The sequence below is a fragment of the Trichechus manatus genome, unplaced genomic scaffold (genome assembly GCF_000243295.1).
Source record: "Trichechus manatus latirostris isolate Lorelei unplaced genomic scaffold, TriManLat1.0 scaffold00010, whole genome shotgun sequence".
NCBI lineage: Eukaryota > Metazoa > Chordata > Mammalia > Sirenia > Trichechidae > Trichechus > Trichechus manatus.
Window position 1 is genome coordinate 1,398,700 of NW_004443946.1, and position 19,702 is coordinate 1,418,401.

General features: G+C 36.5%; 1 protein-coding gene across 2 annotated transcripts in view; it reads left to right on the top strand.

Moving 5' to 3' along the window:
- Positions 1-19,635, top strand: part of KLHDC1 (kelch domain containing 1) — a 56,971-nt gene extending 37,336 nt beyond the window's left edge. Inside the window, exons 9-13 of one of the 2 annotated variants that reach the window (XM_004370837.3) lie at positions 723-835; positions 3,243-3,315; positions 7,542-7,626; positions 9,838-9,890; positions 18,336-19,633. In XM_004370837.3, the coding sequence (XP_004370894.1) occupies positions 723-835; positions 3,243-3,315; positions 7,542-7,626; positions 9,838-9,890; positions 18,336-18,522 (511 nt within the window). In that variant the 3' untranslated portion in view covers positions 18,523-19,633. Of the gene's footprint in view, positions 1-722; positions 836-3,242; positions 3,316-7,541; positions 7,627-9,837; positions 9,891-18,335 lie in introns of both variants that reach the window. The other variant, XM_023726147.1, reaches the window with a different exon arrangement.
- The last annotated feature ends 67 nt before the right edge of the window (positions 19,636-19,702 follow it).

A 19,702-nucleotide genomic window follows, 5' to 3' on the forward strand; every position in this document is an offset into this window, starting at 1 on the left:
TGGAAAAAATAAAATTACATCTTACATAAATAGCCCATGTTGTTATGGAGCATTCTGGAGAATGGTGTCGTCTCATCTCCTGAATTAGCTAAACTTTTGTGCTTCTAAATAGTGCTTATCTTTTTATTTCTGTATTTATTTATTTAAGAACAGGATAGTATTCAAAATCTTTAGAGGTTTATCCTCAATCTGGAATGGCTTGCATGCTTTTTTTTTTTTTTTTTTTTAAGTTAGAGTAGCTATAGGGGAAGATAGTGCTTCAGGAAATTCTACAAGTAAACCAAAGTTAAAAAACAACAAAACAAACAAAAAAACCCCATAATTTCCTTGAGAAAATCAACTGAGAACAGAAAATTAAACGTGAAAGAACAGTATAAAGTTATAGACATGAAAATAATTATAGTGAAAACAACTGAGGCGCAGGATATTGATTAACCAGCAAGAAAGATGTTGAGGATGCATTGTGAATTAATTGGAAATGTGACTTTTTTATTTTCACTGTACGATCTGTGGTCATGTGAAATAGACATTAAATGGAAAGAAATTGTTTAAATTCATCTAAGAGTTTAAGAATGTTTTTTAAACATTCATGTAGGTGGGATTAGTAAAATTAACTCTTGTTAAAGTGCTGAGGGCAGTTTTTTCCTTTAAGATCTGAGATTATCAAAGACCTTTCATTTTGACTAACAGGACTGAAATTTATGTTTTTTCCCTTGCTACAGGATTCCTACTACTGGAGAAAATCCAAAACATCGTTCATGGCATACTTTAACCCCAATAGCTGATGATAAGCTTTTCTTATTTGGTGGACTAAGTGCAGAGAATATTCCATTAAGTAAGTCAATTAACGTTTAGCCTGTAATTATTATCTCATTGTTTTTTCTTTAATTGCATTTGATACTTAAAGTGTCTTCTTTTTTCCTTTCCTTCTGATTTTCTGGTTTACCTTTATTCCAGTTATAGGCTTGAATTAAGACGTAGAAGTAGAAGGCCTCTTTGCTTTTGTACCCTTGGCTCTCCATGTTCTCCTGTTTCCTAGGTATAGAGAAAAGGAAGGGTGGTTGAACCTAGATGAATTAAAGTCCCTTTCAACTATCATATTCTGTGATTCTGTGTTCTCCTGATTTTTGGTCCAGACACTTATACTGTAGGCTGGAATGGGAATTAGAAGAAAAGCCTTTCGCAGAAGGCTCTGGAAATATAAGGTGGGAAGGCCAGTTGCTTCTTCTTCTTCTTCTTTTTTTTTTTCTCCAGAACTATAAGGAACGTGCTTAGCTAGAAGTTTTAAACTCTTATCACTTCTGATTCCACGGCTGTGGGTTTTGTACTGCAGTTTTCTTTTAGCAGTAGCATTGTGGCATCAGGATAGTTAAATGACCAAGAATACTCACTTTTTAGTTTGACATATTGGATGTTTTGTGTTTTTTTAACCCAGAAGTTTTCTGTGGCTAGAGATATTTTCATTAAGAACCCTTATATATCATTAAAGGCATTTATATAATTTTATATAGCATGTAGAAGCAACTTTATTTTTCAACAAAAATTTATTGAGTAACAAAACGGTGCATCTGGCAGTTGGCTGGAGACTAAACAAACATACAAACTCCAGAGGCTTCCCTGGTTGGAGAAAGAGCAGCTCCTATTAGGGGGATAGATTATTTATTCTTAAAGATTATTATACTTCTCCAATTTGTGGGATATTTTAATTAAAAGAAATTTGGAATCTAACCAAAAACTAAAATCTGTACATTTCACTGGGGGGTGTTTAATATCTTCATGACTTCTAGTGTTATTATCTGTTTATTATGGTAAAATTTCACAAATAAAATTTGCCATTTTAACCATTTTCAAGTATACAATTAATCCAGTGACATTAATTACACTCACAGTGTTGTACAACCATTATAGCTATTTGCTTCCAAAACTGTTTATCACCCCAAATAGAAACTCTGTACCCAGTAAGCAATAACTCCCCATTCTCCCTTCTCCACAGCCCATGGTAACCACTAATCTACTTTTATCTCTATGCATTTGCCTATTCTAGATACTTTATATAAGTAGAATCATGTAATATTATCTTTTTGTGTCTGGCTTATTTCACTTAATGTAATATTTTCAAGGTTCATCCATGTTGTAGCATGTATTAGAACTTCGTTTCTTTTTATGGCTGAATAATATCCCATAAATTTGTTTATCCATTCATCTGTTGATGGACACTTGGGTTGTTTCTGCCTCTTGGCTATTGTGAATAATGCTGCATTGAACATTGGTGTACAAGTATCTGTTTGAGTCCCTGCTTTCAGTTCTTTTGGGTACATACCAGGAGTGGAATTGCTGGGTCATATGGTGGCACAGTGGTTAAGAGCTCATCTGCTAACCAAAAGATCAGTTTGAATCCACCAGCTGCTCCTTGGAAACCCCATGGGGCAGTTCTACTCTGTTCTGTGGGGTCCCTATAAGTCGGAATCAATCAATGGCAACTTTTTTTTTTTTTAATGGTAATTCTATGTTTAACTTTTTAAGGGGCCACCAAACTATAGGTGTAGTGTTTTTAAGTCCTATTTGCTGTTTTGGTCATTGACTTATGGGAAATTAAATTTCCTAACTCTTAATCCAGTCAGTTTTCTGTTACAACATGTTGCCATCGAGTCAATTCATAGCAACTTTGTAGGACAGAGTAGAACTGCTCCATACGGTTTCCAAGGAGTGGCTGGTGGATTTAAGCTCTTGACCTTTTGGTTAGTGGCTGTAGCATGCTGTAGCTCTTAACCACCGCGCCACCAGGGCCTCATAGAAGATTCAATTTAACATGTAGTCATATGGGTATTAGATGATACCAAGAAATTATTTCTAGTTTTGTTGACTATGATAATGACATTGTGGTTATATGATAATGGCATTGTGGTTATATAAAAAATGTCTACACTTTTTAGTGATGCATACTGAAGTATGTACGGGAGAAATGATAGAAGATTTGCTTTAGAATAATTCAGCAACAAGACTAACAAAAGGGGATAAATGGAGTATGTGTGGCAAAATCTTGATAGTTGTTGAATCTAGGATATGTAGGCATCCATTGTCATGTTCACTCTACTTTTGTATATATGTTTAAAAATTTTTATGGTAAAATATACACACTCACAAAAGATAGTTGTATAGCTATAGCATGGTAAATTTGAAAAACAATTAAAATTTTATCCCAAAGACGTAATCTTAATTTCTGATCTGTCATAATATTGCAGGTGATGGTTGGATTCATAATGTCATGACAAATTGTTGGAAACAACTTACACATTTACCTAAAACAAGACCCAGGTAGGTCTACTAGTTGACAAATAGTAAAATAGTTAAGAATTTTAAACTATTAAAATACAGTACTGAATTTATAGTGTTTGTCATTAAAACCATAAACCATCAGGAAGGATATCTTTCCAGTAAGCGTGATATTACCTGAAGAATTAATTTAATTATTATTTTAATTATATATGATTGTTAGACATTATTAATCTTTTTTTAACCATATTTTCATATGCATATGCATGTCATAATACACATTTGAAAATGTTCTTTTAGATACATATATAATCTTGCGTGATAAATTTTTAAAAGCTAGAATAATTAAAAATATAATGTTAATATATGTAATAATTAGATAAGAATGGAGGTTGGTTTTAGTAGTATTATTTTTCAAAGTAATTTCAAGCAAATCAATAAGGAAATCTGCTTTTATGTTGATATAGTAGATAGTAGATTATTTATCTAAATTAACTATATGATCTGTTCATTAATGTGAATTTTTAAAAAATGTTATTTGTGGTATACAGTAGGGTAAAATTTATGGAAATAATATAGTAATATTAGACTACAAAGATAACCACATTAGTATTGTAATTCTTACTTTTTTCTAATTTGAATAGTATAATAAAGATATTTGCATAGGAAATTCAAATTCAGTACATTATAATTAGTAATAGATTTTATTATTTTTCATGCCATGTATTTCAGATTTTTTTTTTACTGCAGGTTGTTTATACTAGTGTGAAGTCAATTTAATGATATGTATTTTTATTATTTAATAAATGACCATTGAGTAACTTAATTGAGAAAAAGGCCTAAAAATATTTAAGCTATATATCTAAGTGTGTATATTTATATTAATATGCACACCACATGAATAATTTATCATAATTAAGTATGTAGTTTTGTATTTTCATGTATAAAAATTTATTAGAATGTATTATTTTGACAGTTCTTGATCTTCTGAAATATATATTTTTTAATTTGAAGAGTTTTATCCTAACATATGGGAGCTCAGAGTTCTAGTCCTTGCTCCACTATATGAAGTTGAGCATCAATTTCTTCATCTGTGAGATGAGGGAGTTTGACTACATAAACTCTTAGGTTTCTCCCATTTCTTTGATTGTATGAATGCACTAATTATAGACCAAAGTGATAGTAAAAGTGTTTTATTTTTAAATTGTTCCTGTTTTATATTTCAACCTTTAATGAGTCATTAGAGCAACACAACTATTATCAATAATATACTAGTTAGAAAAGCTATGTAAAGAGATTTATTTTAATTCAGCTGATGTGTCATGTAAATAATATGCTTTATTAGAATGTTTAGGTGTAAGTTTAGAGCAGCTGTGAGAGGACATAAACTATCAGTCTGTAGAAAAAAACATCAGGTTGCAAGCTAGATGTCACCAAAATCAAGTCAGGAAAGGCTTTCCAGTGTTCTTCGATGATGAAGTCCAGGCCAGACTTTCCCTAAGGCAGATAAGACAGAGGCAGATCTATCTTCAGGTATGAGGTGAGGAGGAGAACAGGTGGGATACAGTTTAGTGTAAGGAGAATATATATATACTATATATATATATGTACACTAATCTTTAAAAATGAAAGTGACAACTTAGTTTTTGTGCAAACTTTTTCAAGTTACAATTTGAAATGTAAACTGCCCAATTCTCCTCTTATAACAGGGTTTCTCAACCTCAGCATTACTGACATTTTAGACCAAATAATTCTTTGTTGTTAAGGATGTCCCATGCATTGCGGGATGTTTAACAGCCTCCCTGGCCTTTACCCACTAGCTGCCTCTAACCCCCCCACAGTTGTGACAGCCAGAAAGGTGTCCAGATATCCTCAGATGCCCCCCCCGCCGGTTGAGAATCGCTGTTGTACAGTGCAGCACTCTTCTCTAGGTCTCACCTTAGATAAAAACTATGTTCAGGTAAATAGCCATCTTTTTTTTCCAGATATAGTCATATCTGAAAGCCTTGCTTTCAGCAAGGACCCTTTTTTTTATGTCTGTAAAAGATGTCCGATAAAGTGTTAGTATATAGAGCTTTAGGTACTGTTGGATCCCATGAGTACTGTCAAGGTTACACATGGCCTTTTCTCCAAGAAGTTAAACTATCCTTTCCCATATATGAGGGGACCTGGTGGCACAGTGGTTAAGTGTTTGGCTATTAACCAAAAAGTCAGCGGTTTGAATCCACCAGCCACTCCTTGGAAACCATGTGGGGCAGTTCTGCTCTATCCTATAGGGTCGCTCTGAGTCAGAATTGACTCAGCGGCAAAGGATCCCATATATGAGGCCATTATCTGTATTCTGTGTCCTTTTCCCAGTCCTTCTTCCAATCCTCACCCCCAGCCCCACAACATAACTCAGTTCTTGCTGAATACTTACATAAATTTATGTTCTAACATATGAATTGGAGAATTGGGCAGAGTATTTCCCAAACAAAATCTCTAATGACTCAGTTCTAGCCTGGGTCCCAAGTACATTTGCCATTGAATGTGTGCATGACTGTTTGAGGAAGGTATTTGGTTTAACAAATCGGGCATGATCCCTCTGTTTGCACTTGTAGAAGTTAAGTAAAAAGGATTAATGTACTAAAAATCAGTTATGTGGTAATAGAATAAGTGATATATGTGATTGTTTTGTGTATCTCTTGCTTCAGCAATTTTGTCTACTATAAAAAGTAATCAAAGTACTCTCAGAATCAAAGCCATAAACTTTGTAAAATCCTTACTTTATCCTCTAAAATTGAGAAAATATACATGTACTTTTTTCTGAGAGTTAGAGCTTTCTGAAGTATTGAACTTTATAAAATCATAAAATTGCTCTTGGTAAACAAAGAAAATTGTAGATGCATATGAGGTATCATATCACTTCCAAAAGAACATTTAATGCTCCACTCTTTTATGAAATAATTTGTATATTTAACCACTGAATAAATTATGTTGATATTCTGTGCTTGCTTTTGTTAATCAAAACTTTTTGAGCACCTCCTGGGTGCAGAACACCATATTAAGTATTTTTGAGGAGAAGCATAAAATTACATTACTAAGTTCCCGTGCTGTGCTGGCAAATGGTTAACAACCTACTTTCGAAAAAAAAAGGGAGTGGGATGGGAACTCTATTTATAGCATTATATTCCCACCATGGCCAATTTCAAGCTGCCAACATGATATCACTGAACATGGAGTTGGCTTCAGCCAGCCGGTGAGCCGGTTCTAGCACACCACTCTGGCAATTTCTGACCTCAAGAGAGCTAGAAGACACACATAGCAAACAAAGTAGTATACAGAGCAGTTTATCTTCAAATGTAAGTTAGGAGAGTATAAAATGAGCACATGAATGTTGAAAGGGTGCTAAGGAGAGATGTTAACAGAGCCAGCTTTCATGTGTATTTGGAACACTCCCTGGAGGGTTTTTAAGGCCCTCAGAGAATGACATATTCTAAGCATAAGAAACAGGGTGAATCACGAAGCCTAAAAGTAGATATAAGCTTTCTCTCAGGGGAAGCAAATTAATGAACTTGACTGAAGTAGAGGATTCATTTGGGGAGAGGCAAGAATTAAGATTTGTAGGGAAAAGAACAGCCGTTGATCATAAATATTAGGCTAAGAGCAGAGGCCCTTGGTAACACAGATGCTTCCTGATAAGGAAATTTCCATGATCAAGAACAATATTTGAAAAATATTATTTATTAGCTATAAGAAGCTAGGAGAGATCAGAGACAGAAAAAACTAGAAACATATGGTATTCTGTACCCAGGGTGATGAGTAGTGTGAAAATGTAAATGTAAAGGGAGTACCAGTTGTATTTTTCAGGTGATGGAGAACAGAAAGCAGGGAAAAAGGAGTCACAATGATGAGAACAGTAACATCAAAGATAGTAATAAAAAATCAGGAAAAGGGCCTGTTTCAGCAGTAGGCTGATCAGTTCCTTTTTAAACATGAATATTTCAGTGATAATATCTATGAGATAAAGGGATTAGAAGAAGGTTGAGGGGGAGGAGTATAATAGAGCAATTGGGAGTTGTCTCCTTAATTGAAGCAATATGATTTAATAAACTCTAGAGGAATCATTAAACTCTAAACCCCTTTGAGGATAGGCCAAAGGTTTGAGTTTGATGATGACTCTTTGAAATAGATTGAATTTTAGAGTATACAATTTCAAATTGATTTATATGTAATATACAGTTCTTCCTTGATAATAATTTAACTCTGTTTATAATTTTCAATCATAGGTTATGGCACACAGCCTGTTTGGGAAAAGAAAATGAAATAATGGTATTTGGTGGGAGCAAAGATGATTTACTTTCCTTGGATACAGTAAGAAAATACTTTATCTAAATATTTCATTTGCATAATTGTGTTATTCAAACAAAACGGCTGTTCAACAAGAATGTTGATATGCTAACATTGCAAAATATTGAAGTAATAAAATGTTACTGAGGTAGGATTAATTTCAGAATGTGAGGCTTTTGTGAAGCATCTCAGGATATCTTGTATTTACAAATCAAAATAAGTCTCTTAATTTCATTAGCCAAATTAAGAAGAGGTTTTAAAGAATGGCTCTTCCTTCTCTTCTTTCCTTCCCTTTCTCTTCTCTTCTTTTTGAACCTTACCATAATATTTGATTGAATTAAAATGTTCATATATAATATTTGATGTATAAAATATATATAATGTAGATGTAAACTACTAAGCATAATACTAAAACAATTACCCATGAAACATGCTTCCCAATTTAGATCTAGAACACTACCAATATTGTTGAAGCTACTTGCTTATTTCTTCTGACTCTTACCCAATAGCTTTTCTCCTCAAGAGGAAGCTACTTTATTGAAATTTTAAAAATGCGTTTTCTTTTTATTTTGTGCTGCTTTTGCCACTGTTTCACCCAGTTGTTTTACATTTGAGTTGTTTAAAGCATTCTAACTTTAAAATCTGTTAAAACCAAGGTCAAAGGAATAAATGAGTAGCATTCGAAGAGTATTGTTCTTTCACTCCTAGGACCTTGGGAAATTCACAACAGGGTGGTCACACTAATACCCCATCTGAGTTCAGGTTTAATTCATCTGGTTTGGGAAAAGCAGGAAGGACTCAGCCGGCAGGGATGAGGGACAAGCGAGAATCTGGCAAGAGGGTACCAGCTCCCTCTCATCTCTTCAGGCACAGTTATCACCAGAGTAGCACTTGTGGGGAAACCCTGGCGACATACTGGTTAAGAGCTACAGCTGCTGACCAAGAGGTGGACAGTTTGAATCCACCAGGCGCTCCTTGGAAACAGTATGGGGCAGTTCTACTCTGTCCTATAGGGTCGCTATGAGTTGGAATCCACTCAACGGCAACGGGTTTGGTTTTTTTTTTTTTTAGCGCCTATAGAGTGGTGAACTCTGAAATAAAGTGGCTTCTCTTCAGGGAATTTGGTTTATTTTGTAGTTCTGGGGCCTCCAATTTAAATGTTTTCAGTTATGTACAGGTAGTCCTCAGGTTACAAATGTCTGACTTACCTACAACCCATAGTTATGAACCAACCACCGTAAAGTCTATTATATTAAAAATTCAAGGTAATACAGTGGTTCATAATAACAAACGGCCCCTACTTTGCAACACGCATCAAAACATTATTATTATCACTATTATTATGCTAAAGATGTTTTAATGTATCTGGAAGTGTTTCTTTAATGTTTTTTATGCATAGAAAAGTAAACTATATGCTGTATAGTAAGACAAACATTTGACTAACTGATGTTAGATGTGAACTGTACCTAACTGTTCTAACTTACACACAAATTCGACTTGAAGAGATTTAGGAACGGAATTTGTTTGTAATCCAGGGACTGCCTGTATATCAGAAGTTTTAGAACTTTCTTTGGCTGGGTATTCAGTGTGTCAAGAAAAGCTTAACCACAACTTTGCATTTAATTAGAAGCAGATTTTATGGTTTGTCTTCTCTTTCTTGGCACTAGAAATCTTTATTTAGGATTGAAAGTTTATTATTAAAACAGAAATTCTAAATAAAATCATGATTATAAATTATAAAATTCTAAAGACCTATTTGAAAGGATTAGAGAAAATTTCTGCTGACTGTTTACCACATTAACTTTTAGATGAGAGAATCATTATTCAAAAAATCTCCCAGGTCTATTATTTTTAAATTAAAAATTCCCAGAAATCCTAGGACCACCTGAGAAAGGGAGGCAGAATAAAGAAGATATTTTTAAATAAAAGTTATATGGAAGAAAAAGTTCTGCTTAAAAACAAAAAAGTTTGAAAACTACTACTGTTATCATTTTGAACTTACTGTTCTAAAAGAAAAACATGTTTCTAAATTTGCAATTATATAGACTATGCTTGGGTAAAAATTTGGTCACTGGATGTGTGTGTGTGTGTGTTTGTAAGAGTAGCTAGAGAGAGAGATTTATTTGCTATTTTATGTAATTTTAAATTTATAAAATAAAAATTTTAATAATGTACTGTGATCTTTATCAAAAAGTCTGATATAGCCTTTAATATTCTATTTTCTTTGTTGATTAGGGTCACTGTAATGATTTATTGATCTTTCAAACACAGCCTTATTCACTACTCAGGTAAGCAAATTCAGTATTTCTACATATAAATAGTATTATTATGATAATTTCTTTCTTCTGTCTTTTTGGAAAAATTATGTTTTTCAGTTAGTTTATGACTTGAATTTTGGAAAATATTTACATCTTTCTAAAGGTATAATCAAATTTGTAACGGTGAACCATACACCAATGTAATTAAAAAAATTAAAATATACAGTACAGTCACATCTTTGTAAACTGCACTTAATGCATATGATGATAGAAAATATAAAATGTATTTCCTTCATTCTAAGCCTCACTTTTTTCACATTTTAACTTTTCTGAATTCAGAATGTGTCTAATAAAGATGTGTGTGTATGCAAACATACATGTTTACATACATTTAATGTGGTAGTTTCTTTTAACTCCAACGCTGTTGTTAAATTGATGGCATGACTCACACTGTCTTAGTGTGTATACTCTTGCTCTCAAAGGAGTATATACAGAGTTGAATGGGAGGATTGTTGAAGCCTCTATTTCTTCCTTTTTTTTAAAAAAAATATTATTGTGCTTTAGATGAAAGTTTACAGAGCAAATTAGTTTCTCGTTCAAAATTTATACACAGATTGTTTTTTGACATTGGTTGCAATCCTCACATTGTATCAGCGCTCTCCCCCTTTCTACCCCGGATTCCTTGTTGCCGTTCATCCAGTTCTCCTGTCCCTTCCTGCCTTGTCTTTGTTTTTGGGTATAAAAACAGCACGGGGGTGGTGTCTGACCTCCTCTAACTTCACAAGGGGGAAGGAGAATCAAGATCAACAGCCCAAGGCTGATTCCTATGAGGTGGGGGTCAGACATGCCTCCTTTGTCCACCATCTTCACCAATTCTGACACCAACTGTCCCTCCCGCGGCTCTGCTGGTTCAATAATCCATTGCAGTGGCCACACAGAACTCGAAGACAATACTCACGATTATGGGGTTTATTAGGGAAGGAACAGGTTCCAATTGAGGCTCAGGAACACTCAGGATACAGATACAGTTCTTCCATCAGCATAGCCTCTTTTCAGCTCTGCTTTCAGGCACACCTCTCTCTGGCCCTAGGCCTCTGCCCTCTTCAGGCAAGTGTTACAAAGCTCTTTTAGTCCCTGCTAGTAAGTCTCCAGAGGCACCCCAAGCACTCTCTTACTCTGTGGGCAGGAAAGCCCACTGCACTGTTTCCTGCCAGTCTCTCCTGCCACTGCTTCTTGCTGTCTTCAGGGTTACAGCTTGCTGTCTGTCTCCTGGTTGCAGGAGCTTCTCAGCATAGGGATCCCAGGTCCAAAAGACATGCTCTCCACTCCTGGCTGTTCTTCCTTGGTAGTGGTAGGATCCTCTCTTTCCTGCCTCTGGGATGGTTCAGCTAGATGGCAAAACTGACCAGTCCCCTTGGTGGGCCACAATTACCCTATTTGCACAGTTGCACCCAATCACGTGGGTGGGAGTTACAAGACCGTGGCGAGAAAGGCCACACAAAAGCAAACCATTGCACTACAGCAGGTGTTGCCCATTTGGTCTTGTATACTTACAGTAAGAAGCACGTTCCTCACTTGTGTTATTGTTTGTTTTATAGGCCTGTCTAATCTTTGGCTGAAAGGTAAACTTTGGGAGTGGCTTCAGTTCTGAGTTAGTAGGGTTTCTGGGGGCCATAGTCTCAGAGGTTCTTCCAGTCTCTGTCAGCTCAGTAAGTCTGGTCTTGTGTGTGTGTGTGTGTGTGTGAATTTGAATTTTGTTCTACATTTTTCTCTCACTCTGTCCAGGACCCTCTATTTCATTCCCTGTCAGAGCAGTCGGTGGTAGTAGCCAGCCAGGCACCATCTAGTTCTTCTGAGCTCAGGCTAGTGGTTAGTCCTTTGGACTAATATTTTCCTTGTGTCTTTGGTTTTCTTCATTCTCCTATGTTCTGGATGGGATGAGACTAATAAATGTATCTTACATGACTACTTTTAAGCTTTTAAGACCCCAGATGCTACTCACCAAAGTAGGATATAGAACATTTTCTTTATGAACTATGTTATGCCAATTGACCTAGATGTCCCCTGAGAGCATGGTCCCCAGCCCTCAGCCCCAGTAACTTGGTCCTTCAGGGTGTTTGGATGCGTCTAGGAAGCGTCTGTGACTTTGCCTTGGTCAAGTTATGCTGATTTCCCCTATATTATGTATTGTCTTTCCCTTCACCAAAGTTAAAAGAAGACCCTATTTCTGCCTGTGACAAATGAAAGGAAGAATTTGAGCCAGGTGGAAGTTGCCCAGTGAACAAGTGTGGGTATTCCATGCAGTGGACATAACATGGGTGAAGCATGTGAAAGAAAGTGAGAAAGAGAGACAGAAAGAGGAGAAAGAGATGGCATGCTGTATTTCAAGGAGGATACTCTTAACTTCCGGATGTTCTACAATTTGAACCACTTGAAAACCATTCAGCTTTCTCAGACTGCATCTTCTTGAAGTCTTTCCTAACTGCTCTTCCTTATAGTGAAGTGCCTCCCAAACTTGTCTCCACATTAGCATCTCATGTAGAGCTTCAAAAAATATTGCTGCTTGTGTCTCACCCCAAAGATTGTGATTTAATGGGTCTAGGGTGTGGCCTGGCCTTCAGAGATTTGAAAAGATCCTGAGGTGATTCTAATGTGCAAACAAGTATGGGAACTACTGCTGTAATGATTTACCCCTTTTTTAAAAAAATTGTAATATACATACACCACCACATACAACATTTCATCAATTTCTACATGTACTGTTAAGTGACATTCTTCAAGTTGTGCAACCATTTTTACTGTTTTTCCAAACTATCCCACCACCATTAACTACCTTCAGTGCACTCAAAGCAGAAATTTCCTCTTTGCCCCTCCCTTCTGCCCCTGGTTTCCACTAATTACTTTTGGTTTGTATATACTTACTTATTTCATATAAGTGATATGATACAGTATTTATCCTTTAGTGTCTGACTTCGTTCGGCATAATGTCCTCAAGGTTTATCCATGTTCTGGCATGCATCAGGACTTCATTCCTCTTTATGGCTGAGTAATATGCCATTGTTATGTATATACCACGTTTTGTTTATCCATTCTTCAGCTGATGGACATTTTGGTTGTTTCCACCTTTTGGCTATTGTGAATAGCGCTGCAGTGAACATTGGTGTATGTATGTCTGTTTGCGTAGCTGCTTTCAGTCATTTGGGTATATACCTAGGAGTGGAATTGTTGGGTCATATGGTAGTTCTATGTCTAACTTTTTGAGGACCTGCCAAACTATTTTCCGCAGTGGCTATACCATTTTGCATTCCCACCAGCAGTGGATGAGGGTTGTTTCTGTATAGCATCACTAACACCTAGTGTTTTCTGTTTTTGGAGCATTACTGTTTTTATGGAGGTGAAATGGTATCTCAGATTTATTCCTCCTTTGAACTTATTATGATGGGATTTATGCTTTGAACCTCTGCCAGCCTCCTGTTTGGCTCTGCCAGCCTCGTTTTTGGCACTGAATCATACACTGTCTTGTATTGTTACTTAACTTTTACTGTGAACATAACTAGTTTCCATAACTAGCTTGCAGTTTCCTCATATGTAGGGATTAAGAAATATCTTAGTGCCTACTGTATTAGTTTTTTTAAGGCTGCTTTAACAAAATACCACAAACTGGGTGACTTATAAGAACAGAAATGTATTGCCTCACAGTTCTGGAGGCTAGTAGTCCAAATCGTGTGTGGGCCTAAGCCTGCTCCCTCCCAAGTCCCTAAGGGGAAGATCCTTTTTTGTCTCTCCCAGCTTCTGCACAGTGGTTAAGAGCTTGGCTGCTAACCAAAAGGTTGGCAGTTTGAATCCACCAGCCGCTCCTTGGAAACCCTATGGGGCAGTTCTACTCTGAGTCAGAATTGACTACAGCAGTGGGTTTGGGGTTTTCAGCTTCTGGTAGCCCCAGGCATTCCTTAGCTTGTAGATCCATCTTCACTTGGCCATCCTTCCTCTATCTCTGTATCTCTTCTTCCCTTTTATAAGGACACCACTCAGATTGGATTAGCATCCACCATCCTCCAGTATGCCCTCATGTTAATGTAACTGATAACATCTAGAAAGACTGTATTTCCAAAGGTCACGTTTACAGGTACCAGGCGTTAGAACTTCAAGATATCTTTTTGGGGACACAGTTCAATTTGTAACACCTGCCATGGGTAGGCATTGTGCTATGAAATGAAAAGTCATGCACTCCTGAGTATGTACCCCAAAAGAATTGAAAGCAGGGACTCAAACAGATACTTAGACACCAGTGTTCACTGCAGCATTATTCACAATAGCCAAAAGGTGGAAATAACCCAAGTGTCTATCAACAGATGAATGGATAAACAAAATGTAGCATACACATGCATGGGATATTATTCAGCCATAAAAAGAAGTAAAGTTCTGATACGTGCTACAACATGAAAGAACCTTGAAAACATTATGCTAAGTGAAATAAACCAGACAGAAAGGCTAAATATTGTATTATCCCACTTAAATGAAATATCTGGAATAGGCAAATGCATAGACACAGAAGTAGATTAGTGGTCACCATGGTGGGGGCTGCTTAGTGAGTACAGAGTATCTTTCTGGAGTGATGAAAGATTTTGAAAATAGATAGTGATGGTTGCACAGCATTGTGAATGTAATTAATGCCACTGAATTGTGCACTGAAAAATGGTTAAAATGGCCAGTTTTAATATATATTTTACCTGTTGCCATCGAGTCAGTTCCAACTCATAGCAATCCTATAGGACAAAATAGAACTACCTCATAGCGTTTCCAATGTTGTATTCTTTATGGAAGCAGACTGCCACATCTTTCTCCCACAAATGTATATTCTACCACAAAAAAAATTGGAGGGGCCTTATTACTTAGAGAACCAGGAAGAGTCAGAGGAGTAAGGGAGTGTAAGAATTAAAAGAATAAGAGGTTTATGGTTCAAAAGGAGGATATTGGAGTTTGAGAATCTGGAGTTGGAACTGTCCTGATTAGCAAGGCCAGGGTGCGACCATGAGCATTACTAGAATGGAGATGAGATCATAAAGAGTGAAAAGGGTTTTCCACCTGGATGCTAAAAATCAGTAAGAAAAGAAAACTGGTGAATCAGGGCCAATGACTAGGGGAAAATGAGCAGGAGATTGGTAGACGGCAGCACTGGAAGGTGAAACCTTAGTAGCCTGGGAGCAGCAGTGAGGATCTAGGAGAATATTGACATTGGCTCTTTGCCCATGAAACTGGAGATGAAGGAAAATTCATACTATTTTCTCAAGAAGGCTATAGGCAAAGAAATTTTCTTAGATTTCAATTAAAGCAAAGACAAAGTCAGAGGAAGCAGAAGTGTTTGTAGACTGTACAACTGGTGTTCCAGACAGCACAATGGTTAAGTTTGGAAGGGAAAATAAGTGTAATGGGGAAGGTAAACTAGCATAGTAATGAGAGAAAGTGGAAGAACAAATGACTGGGTGGGCTTGCATTTGTAGCTGGGACTAAGGGTGACCATCAGTGTTAAGCTTTTTTGTATTACCACGTGTATCTACTATAGTGTTTTCTGTCCATGGGTACGTGCATCAAAACGTGAATATAGCAGAAATTCAGTAGCATTTGTTGGGTGAGGCATGACTGCCACAATCAGTTGTCCACGTTGCAGCTAGAGCAATTTTTATTTTAAATTTTAATTCAGAAGTAATTTAGCACATACTATGTTGAGAAACTGGGAGAAAATGAAGATGAATAGAACGTGGTTCCTCTTCTCAAAGAGCTAGTATGATCTGATGGACTTGTGGGATCATGCCCATCATACTTTTGGATATATATGTATATATTTTTAAAAGGAATGAAGTTATTATTTATTCTGCGAGAAATGTTTACCAAGAAAAATGTATACAATGTGAAACGTATGTTAAAAATCACCCATGAACCATCGTGTACAACGATCACTGTTAACAGTTTAGTGTGTATCCTTTAAAATGAAAAACATTGTAGATTTAACCACTCTAAGAAGTCATTGGAAACCTTGGTGAGAGCAGTATACGTATACGTATGTGTGTGAGTGTGTATAAAGGGTCAATTTTTGCACGCTGTTTTGGAATCTGCTTTTAAAACTCATAGATATCTTTCAGTGTAATAGAGGTATATTTATGTTTGTAATGGTGTAAAAATGGCTTGGGGGTGGTGTCGTGACCTCCTTCAACCCCACAAGGGAGAAGGAGAACCAGGATCAACAGCCCAAGGCTGACTCCCATGAGGTGGAGGCCAGACAAGCCTCCTCTTCCACCATCTTGACTAATTCTGACACCAGTGGTCCCTGGCATAGCACTGTCTACTTCTCTGCTAGGTTCGATAATTCATTGCAATGGCCACACAGAACTGACAGACAATACTCACAGTAATGGGGTTTATTAGGGAAATAACAGTTACAATTCAGGCTCAGGAACACTTAGGATACAGATCTTCCATCAAGACAGTCTCTTCCCAGCTGTACTCATAGCCACACCTCTCCCTGGCCCTAGGCCTCTCCCCATAGGCACTTAGCTTTCTCTCTCCGTGGCCCGGGAAGCTCGCCATGCTGTGTCCTGCTGCTGGGTCTCTCCTGCCACTGCTTCTCACCGTCTTCAGGGTTACAGCTTTCTCTCTCTCTCTGTCTCTCTGGTAGTGCAGGCTCTGAGGACTCAGCTTGAACTGGAAAGTTTCCTGTGACTTGCCAAGGTTGACTTGGTTATTCTTCCCCTGTGATTCTCATAAACACTTCACTGTTGGCGTCTGACTCTTCTCTTAACCCATTATGGAAGAGGCACAAGAGCTGTTTTGTCACCATAGCAACAGAATTAAATTTGCACCAGATAAAAGATTCATTATCATTTTCTTGTACTTCTGCATCTAGGTAGAAGATTTTTGCTCTAACTTCTTATTCAGAGTTGTCACAGAGACGAGAGAAAAGGCTTCATGAAAGTATAGAAGAAGATGTAAATCTCTAGAGTGCAAATTCTTCTAAAAACGGTTGCTGCTGTCAGGTGTTGTGAAGTTGGTTCCAACTCACAGCCACCCTGTGTCCAACAGAACGAAACACTGCTGGGTCCTGCGCCATCCTCACAGTTGTTGCTATATTTGAGCCCATTGTTGGAGCCACTGTGTCAGTCAGCTTATTGAGGGTCTTCCTGTCTTTTGCTGACCCTCTACTAAGATTAATCATAGCAGAATCAAATGAGTCTATTAAAAACTTTTAAAAAGATTTACTTTTTTTTAAATTGTACTTTAGATGAAGGTTTACAGAACAAAGTAGTAGTTTCTCATTAAACAGTTAGTACACATACTGTTTTATGACATTGGTTAACAACCCCGTGACATGTCAGCACTCTCCCTTCTCGAATTTGGGTTCCCTATTACCAGCTTTCCTGTTCCCTCCTGCCTTCTAGTCCTTGCCCCTGGGCTGGTGTGCCCCTTGTCTTGTTTTGTCCTATGGGCCTGTCTATCTTTTGCTGACGAGTGAGCCTCAGGAGTGAGCTAAAAGGGTGTCCAGGGACCATACTCTCAGGGTTTCACCAGTTTCTGTCAGGTCAGTAAATCTGGTCTTTTTTTCAGTTAGAATTTTGTTCTGCATTTTTCTGCAGCACTGTCTGGGACCCTCTGTTGTGATCCCTGTCAGAGCAGTTGGTGGTAGCCGGGCACCATCTAGTTGTACTGGACTCAGTCTGGTGGAGGCCTTGGTAGTTGTGTATTTACTTACCTTTTTGAATTAAATCATTATCAGTTGAAATAGATGCTTTTCTTTGATAGTTCTTATCTTAATCAAGATTCTTTTGGTTTTAAGTTACAAAACTCTCTCCTCAAACTAGTTCAAGATTTAAAAAGGGAATTTTATTTGGAAGGATACTGCCTTCTAATGGAATCCAAAGGGGAAAAAATGAACACCCAGGACCCCAGAGGGTAGAAACCCAAGTAGTTTCTTGGTTCTTTCTGTATTGCTGCTTCATTTCTCTCTTCAGACCTCCTCTTTCTTTGTCAGCTTAAGTCCAGTGTGCACCCCAGTGCAGTAATTTATGGAGGGGAGATGGGGAAGACCAGGTCACATGGCATAAAAGTGGGTATTAGGGGCCTCATTTTGGGCTGCTGGGAGAAGGAAAGACAATTCTCAGAGAAGGATAAATGGGCTGGAAAGATACTTTAAAAAGGGTCTGCCACAGAATAATCTGCCTTGATATTAAATCTGTATATTTTTTACTTAAAGAACATTTGCATGGTAAGTTACATTATCTGTTTGGTCTCTTTTACTATGAAAATATATATTTGTGGTGCTCTGGGGGAAGAAATTCTAGCATGTTACAAACAATACAAAGGAGGTACAATATCATGTAAAATTTTTGTAAAAATTGTCATTTTGTTTAAAGAATACTTACCTATAAATATTTTACATTGTAGCTTCTGATTCAAAAACTAATAATTATGTTTTGTTTACAGGTCATGCCTTGACTGCATTGGTAAAAATGTTATCATTTTAGAAAGTCAGATATCGTTATTACCTCCTAAGCTTCTGCAACAGGTATTCAAAAAGATTACATTTTGGACTGCAGCTAATCACCGAGAAGAACAAAGAGCCCAAACAGAAGAAACAGAAAATAAGTATCAGTGGATCAGTAGCAACTAAGTTGTTATATACTGTATATATTTAAAATATTTAAACATTGTAGTCAGACTATAAAGTTTACCCCTCCCCCCATTGGAGGCTTTATTTGGAAGACAAAAGAAACAAAAATGCTTTTTTAGAGTGATTATATGGCATGAGATATACGAGAATTAAATATTAACAATGGTACATTAATTTAAATTTATATTTGTAAACCAATTTCCTCTATAAGCTGCAGAGTAGATATTGTTTCTAAAAGTAAGTACAGTTATAGGAGATTTTAACTCAATATGTACACTTTACTGGAAAGATTATTCAAATTTGAGGAGAATAAGAAGTTACCCCCAAGGACTTCAGAAACCTTCCAACATAATTACAGATACATATATAAAAACACTACATATCAACTTTCACAAAGAACACATTTTCTCAGGTCACTTTAAAATCACCTTAAGCTTCTCCTTAAATAATTCAGTGGTTAACACGCTGGCCAAAAATTGTAAAATAGGGAACACCGGTATGGATTAAATACTAACTCCTGCGCTTTTTGCACTTACCTAGTATTCTTAGGCAGCATTTTAATTTTTTTTTTTCAGCCTTATTTCAGTAAGGGAATAAATGTCTGCCATTGCCTGTCCATTACCCCTAAATTCAGTTCCTTTGTCCAAACACACACCGTGATTTAAAGTATATAAAGTTGAGGTTTATTTATAATACATACAGGCTTTGAAATATTGAGAAGCAGTTTATTTATTAATTTTTGAGACATGTTAAAATACATTTTTCCTTTTAAGAAGAGTGCTTCTAAAGTAATTTTCATAAGTAATGAAGTGGGATGGTAACCTAGTAAATTTGACTTTATAAAAACCCTCAAATTGGCCTACTCCATTCTCCAGAGTTGGTGCTCAAGATGCCAGGATGTTGAAATCTGGTTATCTTCCCTTTTATTTTCAGTACTACCATCTACACAAAAACGGAACACTATATTTATCTCTGTATTCCTCAAAGTGGTACTTTTGCCATCGTTAAGATATTTTCTTCATTTTAACACCCTTCCATTGAATTACTAAAAATTCCAGTATACGAAATTATTCTCTACAATATCACCATGCAGGTTATCCTAAAATTTAAAATGGTGGAGAAAATATATTTCTACATTGAAGTATATATAATTTATAATGAAGATTATAGTAATTTGTAG